The following is a 16,474-nucleotide window of genomic DNA, read 5'->3' as shown; positions in this document are numbered from 1 at the left end:
TCTAAAGGGCTCTGTCTTTGTCTTTACTGCTAGCCACTGTCACATCCCTCTTTGATGACATAGCAATGGAATTCTGTGAAGGAACTTCCTTTTAAATTTAAAATTGCCCTGGGAAGACCATGCAGTCTTCACCATGCTTCTTCTGCTTTTTACCTTTTACCTTCTTTAAAAGATGAGATTTAGTAAGCTAGTTAGCTCTAAGACTTTTCTATCGAGAATATATTTCTTTTTTACTTTAATAACTATTTTTGAACCCAAAGTTCTGACACTGCAATCTTGAGCCATTCTAAAAATTAGAAGGCCATCTCTTCTCACCACATGTACGTTTCTGCTGGTTATAGAGTTTACTCCTGGTAATCTGCTATATTTTGGTAGAATTACCCTAACTGAGGGTTATTTTTGAGCTTAACAGCTCAGATTCCCCAACACTTAGCTACTAAGAATCTGAAATTGACCCAAAGTTTAACATTTAATATCTTAGGTATTTTAGTTCCTTGTGTGTGTGAAACTTACAAAGCCTCCATTGTGAAGTTACTAGAAAGTGGAGACACAAACTACTGACCCCTTTCCTAGATATTCACAAGCTGGCATGGGCACCAAACAAACCTTTTGGAAAACTTATAAGACTCCTGATACTTTCTTCTGTTGTATGCTACAATATTCCTCTGCATGCTGATCAAGATTAACACAGTTATGTCTTTGAATATTGAGACATCCTGCTGGAGGTGATATTAGATAGCCATGAGGATGAGTAGCAATCAATAGTCTATGAGGTTGTGACAATATCCCTTTCCATAGCAGATGTCTCAATATAAACTGTTTGGACTATATTATTTATTTAATTTATGTCTGCTCATGGGTTTCCTACAGGCATCCAGAATACTGGATGTGGTGGGCATTCTTTGTTGTGCTCCACCACAGTTCTTATGTCCATGTGGATTACCTGGATCCTAAATCATAATGGGTTTCAGGTTCGAATCTAGCACTTTGAGTTGCATCTGGAAAAAGACTGTAGACCAAAGTACCTGGCATGGTAAAGCTGTGATACATTAAAAACGCCAGTGTTAATTAGGAATCTAATAGTAACATTCAACATTTGCCAGTGTATGCAAATAGTGCCAAGGAGTACCACATGAATAAGCTAGTTTGCCACCAGTATATATGATAGTAGCCTCACTGAATTTGAGCTGACTGCTTAAAGATATTATACAGTTTCTGGGATTGGGCTGAATTTTGTTATGTTAATCAACTTCCTGTGCAGAATCTTGATTACACAGGTTTTCAGATTTTTAAGGCAATGAACATCTTTACAAAACATCTTCCCTGACACAATAATCAAAACCAAAACTCCTCAACATCACATATATACTCTTTAACGTCCTTAATGTCTTACCACATTTTTCAGTGTTTCCCAAGAACGCTGCAAATCATCTAGCTTAGTACTGGTGCCTGACTCTAATCCTGGTTCACAGGACTCCTGAGTGGATGAGGTGCTGGGCTGAATCTTGGAAGCGTCTGTCTGCAACTGTTCAGCAGATAAGGCTTGATAATAAGCAATGTCCTATGAGCATGAAGCATAACATGGCACTTTGAAAAGAGGAGCTGAACAAGATTCCTGCAATGTCATTGTATTCCAGTAGAGTGTTGCTCCACCAGTCTTTAAGTTTACAGGCATTGAACATCACTAAGGTTTTATTCCACATGAAGTTTAAATATTAATGTAACTGTTTCAGTATCACGGAAAAACTTACCCTGCATCCTTATGTATATATATTTAAAAACAGCCAAAAGATCAATAAAAAGCAGGGTTGATTTATCCACGAGTAAAAGTTAGTATTGCACCTTAACACTTATCAAAAAATGAATGACTTAATTTTGTGAGTATAGTGGAAAAAGCAAATACTTAGTCTATCTTGGGACTACCTAAAAGAAGCCCCAATCACTTCTATTCTCTCTGCCACAGTACTGCTTTTGGTCTTTTTTAATGCTTCTGGTGGGGAAACAGTAGCTAGGGGTGGCTGGGTCCTTGAGATGGCATTGGTAATTTCTCCTCTTTGCAGACTGACCCTCAACTTATCCACAGGTCATATCAAGATCCATAAATTTGGCCTCAAATGTCACTACTGATTTAAACATGAGGTTGACTTATTTATTTAAAACTTTTATACCCCGGTCTTCTCAACCTCCGCAGAGGGACTCAGGCCGGCTAACAGCAGAAAATCAATACACAAATACAATTAAAACATAATCACATCATAATAAGTTAAAATACAAACAAAATAAATACATAAAGCCAAATCACCAAGATGAAATCAGGTTCATCTCAATCTGCCAGTTTGGTCAGTAGTTATTAGGATATTGCTGAGCTCACCAATCATTCAGAGAATGCTAAGTCCCAGAGCCAGGATTTCACTAGCTTTCTGAAGGTCAGGAGGGAAGGGGCAGATCTAATCTCCATTGGGAGAGAGTTCCACAGCCAAGGGGCCACCACCGAGAAGGCGACTGTGAATGTGATGGGACTGAGAGCAGGGCCCCTCCAGAAGATCTTAGCAATCTTGATGGTTCATAGGGGAGAATCCATTTGGACAGATAAACTGGGCTGGAACCGTTTAGGATTTTGTAGGTCAACACCAGCACTTTGAATTGTGCTTGGAAGCTAATTGGCAGCCAGTGGAGCTGATGCAACAAAGGAGTAGTGTGCTCCTTGTACCCCGCTCCTGTCAGTAATCTGGCTGCTGCACATTGGACTAGTTGCAGCTTCTGTGAAGTCTTCAGAGGCAACCCAACGTAGTCTATATGGGATGTAACCAGAACCTATACACAAATTTATACTATAATAATATTGTGTAGATATAACTTTGATAGAAGTAAATGCAGAATTGAAGTGAGAAGATTGCATCTAAGTGTTTTTATTTTAAAATATTGGATTTTTTTTTGCTGAAGCTTGGAGCTATTAGCATGTATGATACAGGGGCCATGGGGATGAGTAATGAATGAAGAGTGCAAGGTCTTCAGGACCAAGGGTTGGATTACTCTCCTGCTTCAGAGACTAAAGACAAAGGCGACATTGGTGGCTATGCAACTAGTGCCTTCTTGAAGCAGAAATAAGTAGCAAAAGAATATTATTGTTGCATTTCTCACAAGCAGACTAAGCATCTGAAAGGGCCCACAGCTGAGCCACTAGTGAGAACTCAGGTTTATAATCTTCAGTCTGGGGTCCCTTCCACATATGAATATAATTCCACATTATCTGCTTTGAACTGGAATATATAATCCAGTTCAAAGCAAATATTGTGGGATTTTCTGCCTTGATCTTATGGGTTATATGGCTGTGTGGAAGGGCTCTAAAAAGGGAGGGTTTGGGGGACCATATCTATGCTTTATTACTGAACCCTCTGTTTGTATTTACCCTGCCTACCTTCTCAACTGAACTGTCTTCTGTTATACTCTGTGCTGCCTCTGAACTATGGATAGAAATAATGGTTGTCATTTTCCAGATGAACAAATGGTTTTCCAACACTCGTGGAACTCAGAAGGGGACAATAACACAGAGGTGCTGTTTTCGCCCAGTATTTGCACATCCCAAAGCATTTCAGGAAATTTCTTTGCACAAAATATATGTGAAAACTACATTTTTAACATAAAAATAGTGTATATGAGGGGGCAGTTTTTGTGAAACCCGCCCCCTCACAATTTTTGGCATTGCTACATATACTACAACCAAAACTGTACGACAAAATAAAATAAAATAAACAAAGTTCCATGTTATTGTGAACTACAACCTCACTCACTGCTGCAGGCATTGCTTTGTCCTGACTTTTGCTTTCAACAGCTTCAATTCCTTCAAACTTCTGGGCTTGAGTTACACATATCACTTACTTAATTTCCTTTCTTTCAAAAGAGACAGTACGAAATGATTGCAATGAGAAATCCAGATCTTTTACTGCTGTTCAAAATGTGTTATATTCCATGTTTTTAAACACAACCTCATATTCACTTATTTGGGTGGCCATCGGCATTGTTGTGTTTGTCTGTCAAGGGGCAGGCATCCTGCACTGTCTTAAAAAACTGGTTCCTAGCTCTCAAGAAGGGTATCAGTGCCCCCACCATTATTTTTATGATATTATACATCTTAAATTGAATTTATAATCTTACTGATGATCTCCTTCCCCATTAACTTTTTTCTCTCCACCACAGCCTATCTTTTCTAAACACAAACACACACACATACCATACATGCATAGGTCTTGCAATTCTGCATTTACTTCTATCTGCCATTTTAATCCCATGGATACAAATATAGCTACTAGTCTCTTCTCCTGTCCTTTTCCTGCTGTTGCCTTTCTCCTCTGCACACATGTGTGAGTGTGCACACACATGCATACACACACAGAAACAGTATTTAAGCAAATCCAAGTTAAAGTACACAAGACAGGGTGATGGAAATGAAAGAGAGAAGACTAGCAGAATGAAGGGAAGAAGCGTTAAAGGCTGGGGTTCTGATTCTGACCTACAATTCCTATGCTATATAGAGAGGGTTTGTGTGTGACTAATGGTGGTAGGGAGATGATCTCATTTCAGCAAAAATGATAATATTTATTCAAACTTACCAAAATTAGAATAATGTAGTAGAAATATTGTTTTTAAATGAATGGAGTCATTTTGGAGGTAGATAACAGCAAATAAACAAGGAGTGAGTGAAGGGAATAGATAGACTAAACATTTGCACTAAATAGCACCACCCAACAGTCATCCACAAATGAACTGAAAAATAGGGTTGTAAAAGGTGGTTTTGCTGTCAAGAATAAAATAGGAGGTGCAGCGGGAAAATGAAATAGCTGTGAAAATCAGCACCTCTTGACACATTTGGACAGTCTGGATAAACCCAATTACTACTTGAGGATATGACAGACTAATGCTACCCTCTCACATTATCATCTGAAATATATTCAGGATAGACAGAATAATTTTGAGAACAAAATTAATAAATGTAGATGTATTTGAAGAATGGATGGCCGAGCTATACTTATGGAAATGTTCTTCTCATTATGTCTAGAAAGAAAGGCAGTGTAGTTTTGTTGTCTGAATGACGCATTCGAGTTCTGTGAGACCAGAATATGAATCTGTGCTCAGCAACTGGACGTCCTCTGGATGATTTTTGGCAAATCACCTCCTCTCAGTTTCAGAGAAAGCAAATGGCAAGCCATCCTAAACAAATGCAAGAACCCCTTCTCTTTTATGGTAGCCAGAAGTCAGAAATGACTTGAAGGTTCCCTATCATAAGAGCAGCCGTCACCCTCTTGTCCTTTAGGAAAAACCTGAAAGTTTTCCTGTGTGGAATAGCTTTTAACTAATGGTAACAGAAGTCTAGGACCTGCACTTTATAATCATATTTTACCTCCCTGGGTATTTTAGACTGTTTATTTAATTTTTGATGATTTCACATCCGACATGGACTGACAGGATTATTTTAATGGGTTATTTTATATTGTTCTGTTTTAACTATGATTGTAAATTGCCTTGAGTCCTTGAAGAAAGAAGATATAGAAATGCCCAAATTAAAAAACATAACAAGTATCTACAATGTATCTTCTTCAATACACAGAAAATGTTATGATGCCTAAAGAAGATACATCGTAAAGGTGCAGATATAAAACGTAATTCATATAGCTTCTGCCAAATGAACAAAAGCAGTCAAATCTGCCTAGAAATTCATTACCTATACAGTATTTTTAAAATGTTCTTAAAGGATACTTACATGAGTAAATGCATTGAAACATGACCTTCATTCCCTCTACATTCATAGTTATCCATTAGAATATGAACTGTTATTTTGTTAAATTGCTTAAAAGGTATTTTCTTATGAGCATTATCAACTACAACTGAGTTGCAGATCTGACTTCCTCTTACTTTTTGAAACAGTTTGTTTCAACATCGACAATTAAGCAGAACTACTGGTATTTCATATTTTGCCTAATAACCAGCAATAATTTCTGTACCATGGATGTTCAACAATCCCACTACCCACAAAACATAGGGACAAGATGAAGTGGAAAAAATCAATTACATTAATTGATTAAAAATCAATTACATTAAAGTCCCTTCTAGTAAATTTATTTATAGAAGCCAGGGTAGCAGTTTATCCAATTGTCTGTGAAAAACATGTACTGTGAGAAGTTGTACCACTGGCTGAGGACATGGTGAGTTATCTGTGACCATTTTGTCTTTAAAGGAACTGCCGCAAGCCAGCAGTGGCAATCCAGTATTATCATGCCAATATGATTCTCTCCCATTATTCGAAGAGCTATTTAGACTATTTGTTAAAATATCTAAGTTAGGCCTGCACAAGCTGTGATCCTCCAGGTGTTTGGGACTTCAACTCCCAAATGCCCCAGCCAGCCTATCCAATGATCAGAAATTCTGGAAGATGAAGTTCAAAACAGCCGGAAGGCCACAGCTTGTGCAGGCCTGGTCTAAGGCATTACTCTGGATCTCTTCAGGCAATCTGCTTCCAGGCAATGCAACTCCTTGCTAATTTTCTTCCAAAATTAAGCAAGAAATTCCAGCAATTTTCTTCTAACTGAGGGAAAGTCTTTTAAAATATCCAGTTTTCAAAGTCTAGCCATAATTCAGAATGTACTCCATATAACATTCACAAAACCTATATACACAAATTTCTGCACAAATTCATGCATAATGTAAAAGTAAAGCTTTCCGCTTGACAGTAAGACTAGTCGTGTCTGACTCTGGTGGGTGGTGCTCATCTCCATTTCTAAACCAAAGAGATGGTGTTGTCCATAGACACCTCCTAGATCATGTGGCCAGCATGACAGCATGGAGTGCAATTACCTTCCCGCCTGAATTGTGAATATTCTTGTCAGCCCAGGATTGTTGTCATTAGAATTTGTTTTTCATTTTAAATGAATGAATATTCTTTCAATCTCTACGTGGTCTTGAGTTTCACTGACTTTCATAGTATGCATACTCTCCTACTGGTGGACCTCTCTTTATTCATTGGGGGTAGCAGGGTATTGCTATCTAAGGTCCTTCAACCATCTTCTCAGGCAGGTCTTTGACATGTATCTCAATGTTAAGAAAAGCATAGAGTTAAAAATTTCATCATTTTGATATGGGTTAATAAAAAAGGGAGTGGTGAGGAATGGAAGGTTGATAGGGTTGTTTGTTTGTTTTTTTTTTTGTTTTTTTTTTGCATTGTCTTGCTATGAGCTCTCCCAAAATGGACACTGTACATATTACTTTCATTATTTGAAATCTGTCCCATTTAATCTGGTTACATGTCAGTTACAAAAGTCTTTACTGGGATGTGTCCTTAATAAAAAGAGTAACCCACAAGAGGACATCAGAAAACTGGAAAACTGCTGTTGTATTGTAGTTTGACTTAGCTTTAGAAAGTTCATTGATTGATTATCTTCCTTCCTCCATTTAATTTGTTTTGAAAGTTTTTGCTTATTTTCCAGATTTTCTTCTAATTGTTGTATCAGAATAGTTATATAGTTAGCTTTTGTTTGCAACTACTCATGCTTGCCCTTAGAAGCGGTCATGGTTGACAAATTACTAACATTTCACTGCCCCTAATTTTATTCTTTATTAGCTGTATCCAAGCTTTGGATATCAAACACTTCCAATACAGACAGCCTATAGACACAGGAGAGGCAGTTGTGGCATTGCTAAACTGTGAAATCAAGGTTCATGCTGAAGCAAAACAGCATAATGAGAAGTTTCATTTACATTAAAAAATGATTGGTGATGTTTAAGCTAGTAAACAATGGGAGAAATTGATGTCTTTCTGCAACAATTTAGTGCACAGAATGAAAACAGACAAAGAGAAAATGAAATGTTTCTACTGAGTTGGCAGAAAGCTGTATTTTCTCAGGATTCTTTGTAATGACGTAAAAGCAATTCAGTATTTTGATTCTGAAGGTAACACTGAGCGGCTTGTATAATAAAACAGGTGTATCAATAATTCAGTTGCAGATCAATGTCTTCTATGCTACAAACAAAATCACTTTAACAAAATTCTGAGAAAACACGCCCACCTTTTTCTGACAGGCTAAATCAAAGAGTGCACACTGATAGCCACACATATCTGCACACATCACAGCTGAGTGTATGCCAAGATGGAGATACCTGGTTAACAGAAGCATCTGTATTAGCCACAGGTGAAGGAGAGCGACAGGCAGGTGGAGAAGAAATCTCGCTGTTGGTTCCCTCTTCCCCAGATTCCTCAGTAACAGGTGACAGAAGGGTGTGACAGCGACCAGCAGTCATCTGCCATGGGGAATGCAATCCCAAAGGACAGAAGATCATTCAGCCATCATTAAATCAGTTCTAAAAGGCCTCACACCTGCATGCTCGTGTTAGAATTTCTTCCTATGCACAACTTTTGGAGCTAGGAACACTGTCTGAATTTGCATAAGAACACCTTACATATTAGTATTAGACCACAAATGCAAATGAAAAAAAAAAAGGGGGGGGGTATCTTATTGTTATTGAAGGATAAATACTAGTAAACACTATTCCCTAGCACAGTGGATCTTTGTACAAGCCCACCTCCCCTCTCCTACTTTGGAAAATTATGATACCCTATAGAATGGATTTTCAGTTTATCCAGGACTTTCTGAAAAAGGGAAAAGCAGGGGTCTACTCATGCAATGCCGGATGTGGATTTAAGTGGGGTTTTTTCTTCAGTGCACCCTCAAAGGCTCTATATATATCTGACCTCGTGTTTGGTAGCTATAGAAGAGTTTGATTTTAAAATAAATACATTTTCTCAATGAATGGACACAACTGAAATTCAGTCATAACATTTATAGCAACCATCTGTACTTTCTCTATTTCAGTTATATGTTTTTGCTGATATTTAGTACAAATGTTTCAATCGTTTATACAAAGCATATTCTTACTTATACAATTTCCTATTTATAATTACTCCTTCATTCTTTATTCAGATTTATCATCCCTTATCCAGAAGTCCAAAATCCTCAAAAATTGTTCACGTGGCTAGCTAAGATAGCAAAACCTTGTTTTTTGGTGATTAAATAATCTGCAAACTTTGTTTCATACACAAAATTATTAAAAATATTGTGTGTAAAATTACCTCCAGGTGATGTTTAGAAGGTATATATAAAAGATAAATGAATTTTGTGTTTAAATTTGACGCTGATCTCTGAGACATCTCCTTATGTATATGTAGGTATTCCAAAATCCTCTCCACTCCCAAGCATTTCAGAGAAAGAATACTCAAGTTGTACAAGCTATAATATAACTAAAATTAAGCTAACAGTGAAACTAAAATTGTGATTCTATTTGGTAAAATAGTTGACTATCCTGTGTTTAACAAGCTGAAGACATGCACACACAAGCACAAAGATAACAGAATCATTTCTATTTTCCTCAGAAAAATAATCCAACAAACATTTCAGTAAAGCAAAGAGTCAATGTAGGTTGTAACAATAGCCTACATGATAATAGAGGAAGTGGCATTGCTGGTGACAAATACATCAGATTAAGAGCCAAAATACATATTCCTGCATTGCTTACCATAACAACAGAGGGGTGAGCTATGTGTGCTGAAAGTAGCTCATCTGAATCCAGCTCTTCCATTCCTTCTGAAAGTCCTTCCACTTCTGTCACTGTCAGCAGCATAGTAGCATGCTTGGCCTTCATTGTTAGCATCTTGCACTTGGAATTCAAAGATGCTATTTGCTCCTGGTAACCTTTGATCTTCTGCGCCAGCTCCTGAGGAAATACCCCCCACCCAAAGAGAGTCAGATGCAGCATGGAGAAGCCATTGGATCTAATAGCAATTCTGCTTCCGTTAGAGAGAAAGACCGGCTTGCTTCTCTGAGACCAGCCAATAAAATCGCAGCTCTGTGTTTCAGAAGCCCTACCTCAGCAGCAGCAGTAGCTGAATGGCAGGATGTTGATACTGGAAAAAGAACAAGTCAGGCTGCATCTCACTACACAGACACTGAGCAAAGAAAGCTATGCAGTGAAACCGGAAAAGCATTAGCACAGCTCCTCTAGTTGTGACTAACAGAAGGAGTGTCTGGAAAACTCACATTATCATTTCTAAAGATAAGTAAATTCTGCACAGAAACCTCCTGAAAACCAATAAGAGCATGGTTTCTTTTCCCTCTCAGTCGCCACCCCCGCCTTGAGATACTAAAACAAGCTGAAAGTCTGGAGACTGTGCATGCCAGGGAAATGAGGTCATGTGATGGCTTGAAGTGTAAAAAAAGCCCTGGAGCATTTCACTTCTCATTAGACTGCATACAATGAACGGAGCAGGAGGTAATACACAAACCCATCATGGATTAATAAACATGCCTTATTATTTATTTTAACTTAATTATTTTAACACTCTAGATGACAACATGGAAGTAAATTCTGGGTGGTATTACAATATTCCTTTATAATCAGTTGCCTTTTCTTCTAATTGATTTTTTTAAAAAATGAATTGGTTTTTAAACTATTCATTTTAATACCATTAATATACTAATAATAATACATAATATCAAAACATGAACAGCATTCAGGGAAGAAAAAAACATACAGAATTTTTTTTGGAATTAAAGACTCAGTCCTAAGCCTCTCTGCAACGGTGAATATGTACTTGGGGTTAGATCTACTGACTCCTTTATCAGCTGACCATGACAAAGTATCAGTTGACCATGACAAAGTTTGCAAGATGGAATTAAAGAAAATAAATCAACATAAATATTTCAAGACAGGTATAGAAAAAAAACTATGGTAATTGGGACCTGAGTGTCACATAGTGAGACCTTCACACTTTGGATCCAAGAATTCAGCCAACCATGGATCATAGTGGCCCACATTAATAAAAGACAGCAACATGACTGTAGATATGCTGAAATATGGCACATCTTTTAATAATATGGGCCATGATCACCTACATGATCCCGCATGGGGAGCTGGAGCTGACAGAGGGAGCTCATTCATGCTCTCCCTGGATTTGAACTTCTGGCCTGTCAGTCTTCTGTCCTGTTGGCACAAGGGTTTAACCTATTGCACTACCGGGAGGTTTTACTCCCATGGATACAGTGAGTCCACTGTAAAGAGTAAACAGTTGTCGGGTCTTACCTATCATTCTTTCTTTTAGCCTGGATTTTGGCTATGTACAGAACTAAAAAGTGTATACTTTATTCCTGATTTTGTCTGATTTTAATTGTTCTCCCTATTAAATATATACCATAGTAATCCTACATTTGTAAGATTTCACCACTATCTTTTGAAATACGTATTTCATGATTATGAAAAGACCAGGAGTGAAAATTTTAGTTGTACTACAGAAAGGACCGCCTTGAGTCGCCGGAAGGCTGAGAGGGGTGGTATACAAACAGAGTAAATAAATAAATGATAAAAGGAGGAAAGTCAGCTTTTTGTCGCCTTCAAATCCAAACAGAACAAAATTATCTGTCTTGGTAAATAGCATGTTTTCATATTATGGTAATGAATATCAAGGAATTAAGCACTGAAAGCTGCATTAATACTTAGCATGAATAAAAATATATGGACAGGTGCATTTTCTTATGTGAAAGCTGGTTTCATGAAAGTAGTTACTCAAGATTTGGTTGCAAAATTTCACCTGTGAAACAAAAAGATTACACAAATAACCCACCCCTATAGCTTTCTGGTTTATGCACTTTTTCTTCCAAACTAGATGTTATGAATATGATGCATTCTTTCAACAAAAATGAAGACTTTTTACAATTTTATTCAATTTAAATATGAAACATGTCTTACATGAATAAAACAGCAATGGAATTATGACAAAGCATGACTGAAAGAAATAAGATCCTGAGAAGAACTGACACTTATGATTTGTTTTACTGAAGCATGAAATAGCACAATTCTGTTTAAATACAAAGAAAGAAAGTTGGTACCTGTCAGAGTGGTGTTGTTCAGTGGTTATCAGATTTTGGTGCTCCAAATATTTTGCACCTCCATTCTCAGGAGCCCCTGCCAGTTTCTATGTCCACTAATATGACTATATGGTCAGCTTCTACAGGAAGCTGATCACATAGTTATGTTGGAGGACTTAAAGGGTCAGGTTTTAAAAAGGCATTTTGTTATTCATGGGTTTTAACAAGGGATGATCCATTTAAAAATGGTTCAAAAGTAATTGCAAAACTGGGGAGTGGGCACTGGTGTTTCATTTCTAAAGTGTTTCTAAAGTATAGTTGGTGAAAAATCATTGGTCTACAAGATATACAAGATATACAACAATTGGCCTACAAGATATACTTTCTCCACCCCTGATCTAGAATCATGAGAATCACCACTCCTTTTTAAGCAATTATTAAGGAGGAAAGGAGGATTTTTTAAAGGCAGTCGAAAATCAAGTTTCCCTGCCTCCATTATGAAGTAGAGTTGGCAAAATGCTGAAGTCTTCCATGAATACAGAGCTAATAGTAATAATTATGGGAAAAGTGTAAGTTTTTGTCAACATGCAATTGATTTGGATTTTGACTACCACATCCCTTTTAGTTATGGATTGATAAGAATCTTTGCAGTTTGGGATTTGTTCTGTGTGAAATTCACATGTTTGTTTTGTGCAAAGTACAGCATTTTCTGTGCAGAAAGTAATATTTCTGCATATAAATTGTATCTTCTGGGCAGAGGATGCTAATTTCTACTAACCCCGACCCCCCGATGTGCAAATTTCAAATAGAATTATCTTGCACTGTAAATAGTGTTAGAAACCACTGTTTTGAATGCAGGAAGAAAAAATTTAAAACTATTGTGGTTTCTTCTGAGAACAAAATTATTAAAAATAATATTCTTACTTTCTTGCCATTACTCACATTGGATGAGGCCCATGGATGTTGTAGGCCAGGACATCTGGAGGAACAAAGAGTCCTCACCACTGATTTAGAATATAAGAAGGACCATGTTGGATCAAATCAAGTAGTTATTTAGTCTAGCATTCTGTTCACACAGTAATGACCTGACTGCCTATGGGAAGTCAATAAGTTGAATTATGATTTTCAGGTTTTACAAACCAGAACTGAGTCTTGAAATAGGTACTATCTTACCTCATGGCGTGAAATCTGGGCTTGCAATTCTTGGATATTACTTGTTGAGATAGGCTTGTCCTGGATCTCACGATGTGCTCTTTCAATCAATTGTTGCAAATGTTTCATCTCTTGTTCATATTGCTCATACTGTACCACTGCTTCCTAAGGATAAAGATGGGAAAGCACCTTGAAGGTAAACTAGGACATAAAAAAAATCTACTCTGTATACATACGATTGCCCGCCATTTCCTCATATGTGATGGTTCATGGACAACCACTGGTTGCTGTTAAGTTACTCGGAATGGAAAAAAGAATTGTACCCAATGGACACAAACATGAAACTAGTCCCTGGCACACTGGGGAAATAAATTATTAGTCCCCATATCATGCAGGGTGGGAAGCATCGCTCCAACGTAAGAACAGCTAATCTTTAATCCTATGCACACTTATCAGGTTCTAAGTCCCACTGTATTCAGTGGGAGTTCTTTTTGATTTGACATGACAATGATTGTGCTCTAACTGCATTAAAATTTTTAATAAAGGATATTAAGAAACTACAGTTCACATATTTACTATGCTAAAACTTTTCATATACACATGCTAAATTAGCTTCTATGGTCCAAGAAGCCTGGCAAGTGGTTATAAAATAATTTTAAAAGTTTTAGTACTATCTGAGCTTGATTAACATTGTGTAGGTAATGCTAAAGCATCTGAGAAGTTATCTCAGATATTTAATGTTCAGTCTTAAATTTGTGTTATTAGACTTCATATAAATCGATGTTGCAAGAAAGAAAGAGAAAAGCATTATGATAAGCAAAATGAAGTAGAGATATTACGTGTTGGTAGTGATGTTGTTGATGTCAATAAAATATATATTTGGATAAGACACGTGAGCATCTATATATATATATATATAGAGAGAGAGAGAGAGACTGCAGAATATTTGTTTAGTTACTGTAATATTTAAAGTCATCACAGAATTTATGGCAGACAATTTAAAATGTCTGATTAAATAAAAACATTAAGGTGGTGTTGAAGGCAATGGAATGTGCCTAACGGGCACAGTACAGATGAATGTCAGTTTAGGAAGACATTTCAAATATGTGGCACCAACACAAAATCATCTCTAGTAATAATATCCTTGAAATATGGGTTCAATAGATCATCACAAGAAGGCTGGCACTGTATAATTTAGTATGCAAAACAAGCAAAATGTTTATATTTAAGTTGTTAAGAGAACTTGAAGTACAGGGAAGTTAGGAAAGACTGAATGGAAAACAATCCAACAAGGAAGGCAAGCAAACAGGAGTGCCAACAAATGGATTTGGTACTCTTACTGAGTTTATACTTGCCTGCATTACGTTGTATTGTTGGATAGCTGTGTGCTGTAGATGACTGGCCTCCTCCTGTAGCCTGAGGGCAACATGACATATTGGTAGGCTTGTGACCACTTCTTCGGGAATTCTCAAAGCACTTTGACAGATATGCACTGCATGAACTTTTGGCTTCAGTGACTCCATTTCAGAAAGCAGATGCTATGGATAACAGAAAGTGATACAACGAATACTTATCACTGTGAACTTGGGAGTCCTTCAATAAAGCAGTTTTAAAGTATTAAAGTAGGATTTAAAACTCTTGAAGATTAACTTGTAGAACATGGTGAAACACACATGATATGATAAATATTAAAGACTAAAATGTATGTATTTTTAACTTCTGGGAAGCATTTTTTGAATACTTGTTTAACTAACTGTAACATTTGAAACCATCAAAAAGGTTACAATTCTACATTACAGTTCTACTGTATATTTTCATGGATTAACAACCCCATCAGTTAGATAATGTGAAGTTTACAGTTTCACATTATGTTCTGGAGTTGGATTTATTAGATTTAACCATGCAACAAAATAATTTCAGCAATGCGTATTTTATGGAAAGGTAATGGAAGTTCACTGAATTTTAGCAACTCCTGCAATTACTGGCTTACAAATCACCTAACTTCTCTAATGAATACTATTACTGCAGTAATTGTTCCCGTCTAGCTGAACCGACTGCCTAGGAATTTTTGGATTTCACCAAAATTAACATTTCACTGTTGTCCAGCTTCAAAAGGTATCTTCATTCTTTAATCAGTCTACCTGTCGGTGAGAAAGTTGTTCCTTCAGACTCAAACGACCAAACTCTGAAGATGTTAGAGAGGCTTGGGCTTTCTCTAAAGCTATTTGAAGACCTTTCACCTCTATTTCAAATTTCTTCATATCCTGTAAATTGAGAGAAGGAATGAGGAAAAAAAATAGGTATATATTACAATACTCTAAAGGCATCAGATCCCATCCGATACTAAAAGCTAAGAAGTTGGGAGACTACCAACTAATTTTGGATGCTATGAGTGAGAGAGGAACTGGTAAAACCACCCATGAGTATTCCTTTCCTAAGAAACTCTGTGAAATTCTTGTGGTTGTGGTAAAACAACACGGGGACTTAAAGGCACATATGCGCACAAGATACATTAGACAATGTTATCTTTGTAAGTAAGCTGCAAGTCTCTGGAAAACTTTTTGTAACATATATCAAAGTCCATTTCTGATTCAGAGTTTCATATGGTTCCCAACGATGTGCTTAAAAACAGCAGAATCTACACGTAATAATAATAATAATAATAATAATAATAATAATAATAATAATTTATTTATACCCCACCACCATCTCCCCAAGGGGACTTGGGGGGGGGGGCTTACATGAGGCCAAGCCCTACAATTCAGTACAACAATGCTAATAACAACATACAATGACAATAAAAGATAAAAAAACAATATAAAAAGCACATCAAACAATATAAAATCACAATTAAACACAGAAAATAAATCACAGTGGGCAAGGCCAGTAGCAAGGAATTGAAAATTGAAAATACTGGGTGAGAAGGCAATGTAATATATCTGGACAGGGGATCAGAGGGATGAAAGTAGGGTTTAATTGCACTAGTAGGTAAAACATAAAGTGCTTCCGAAGGCATTTTTGCAGGGTTTGGTCAGGTCAGGGGCTATAATTCAGATCATCATTCCTTAAAGGCATGCTGGAACAGCCAAGTTTTCAAGCTCTTCCTAAAAACTGACAGGATAGGGGCTTGCCTAATTTCTCTGGGAAGCAAATTTCAGAGCCAAAGGGCCACCGCAGAGAAGGCCCTCTCCCTTGTCCCACAAGTCACACCTGCGATTGAGGTGGGAGTGCGAGGAGTGCCTCTCTGGAAGATCGAAGAGATTGTGTAGGTTCATAAAAGGAAATGCAGTCACAAAGATAGGCGGGTTCCAAACCGTTCAGGGCTTTGTAGGTAAGTACCTGCACCTTGAATTGGGACCAGAAAATGACCGGAAAATGAAAATTGAGCTCCTTAAACAGGGGGGTAAACCGCTCCC

At 37.2% G+C, this 16,474-nt stretch overlaps 1 protein-coding gene across 2 annotated transcripts in view; it reads right to left on the bottom strand.

Annotated features, from left to right (window-relative positions):
- SYNE1 (spectrin repeat containing nuclear envelope protein 1) overlaps positions 1 to 16,474 on the bottom strand; it is a 354,454-nt gene that overhangs the window by 114,652 nt on the left and 223,328 nt on the right. The window contains exons 89-94 of one of the 2 annotated variants that reach the window (XM_067465989.1): positions 15,200 to 15,322; positions 14,414 to 14,596; positions 13,080 to 13,223; positions 9,562 to 9,759; positions 8,149 to 8,289; positions 1,394 to 1,561 (exon numbers count right to left, since the gene is read on the bottom strand). In XM_067465989.1, coding sequence (XP_067322090.1) covers positions 1,394 to 1,561; positions 8,149 to 8,289; positions 9,562 to 9,759; positions 13,080 to 13,223; positions 14,414 to 14,596; positions 15,200 to 15,322 — 957 coding nt within the window. Of the gene's footprint in view, positions 1 to 1,393; positions 1,562 to 8,148; positions 8,290 to 9,561; positions 9,760 to 13,079; positions 13,224 to 14,413; positions 14,597 to 15,199; positions 15,323 to 16,474 lie in introns of those variants that run through there. The other variant, XM_067465987.1, reaches the window with a different exon arrangement.

Source organism: Anolis sagrei, chromosome 1 (assembly GCF_037176765.1).
Source record: "Anolis sagrei isolate rAnoSag1 chromosome 1, rAnoSag1.mat, whole genome shotgun sequence".
Taxonomy (NCBI): Eukaryota; Metazoa; Chordata; class Lepidosauria; order Squamata; family Dactyloidae; genus Anolis; species Anolis sagrei.
This window is presented reverse-complemented; position numbering and strand designations above follow the sequence as displayed.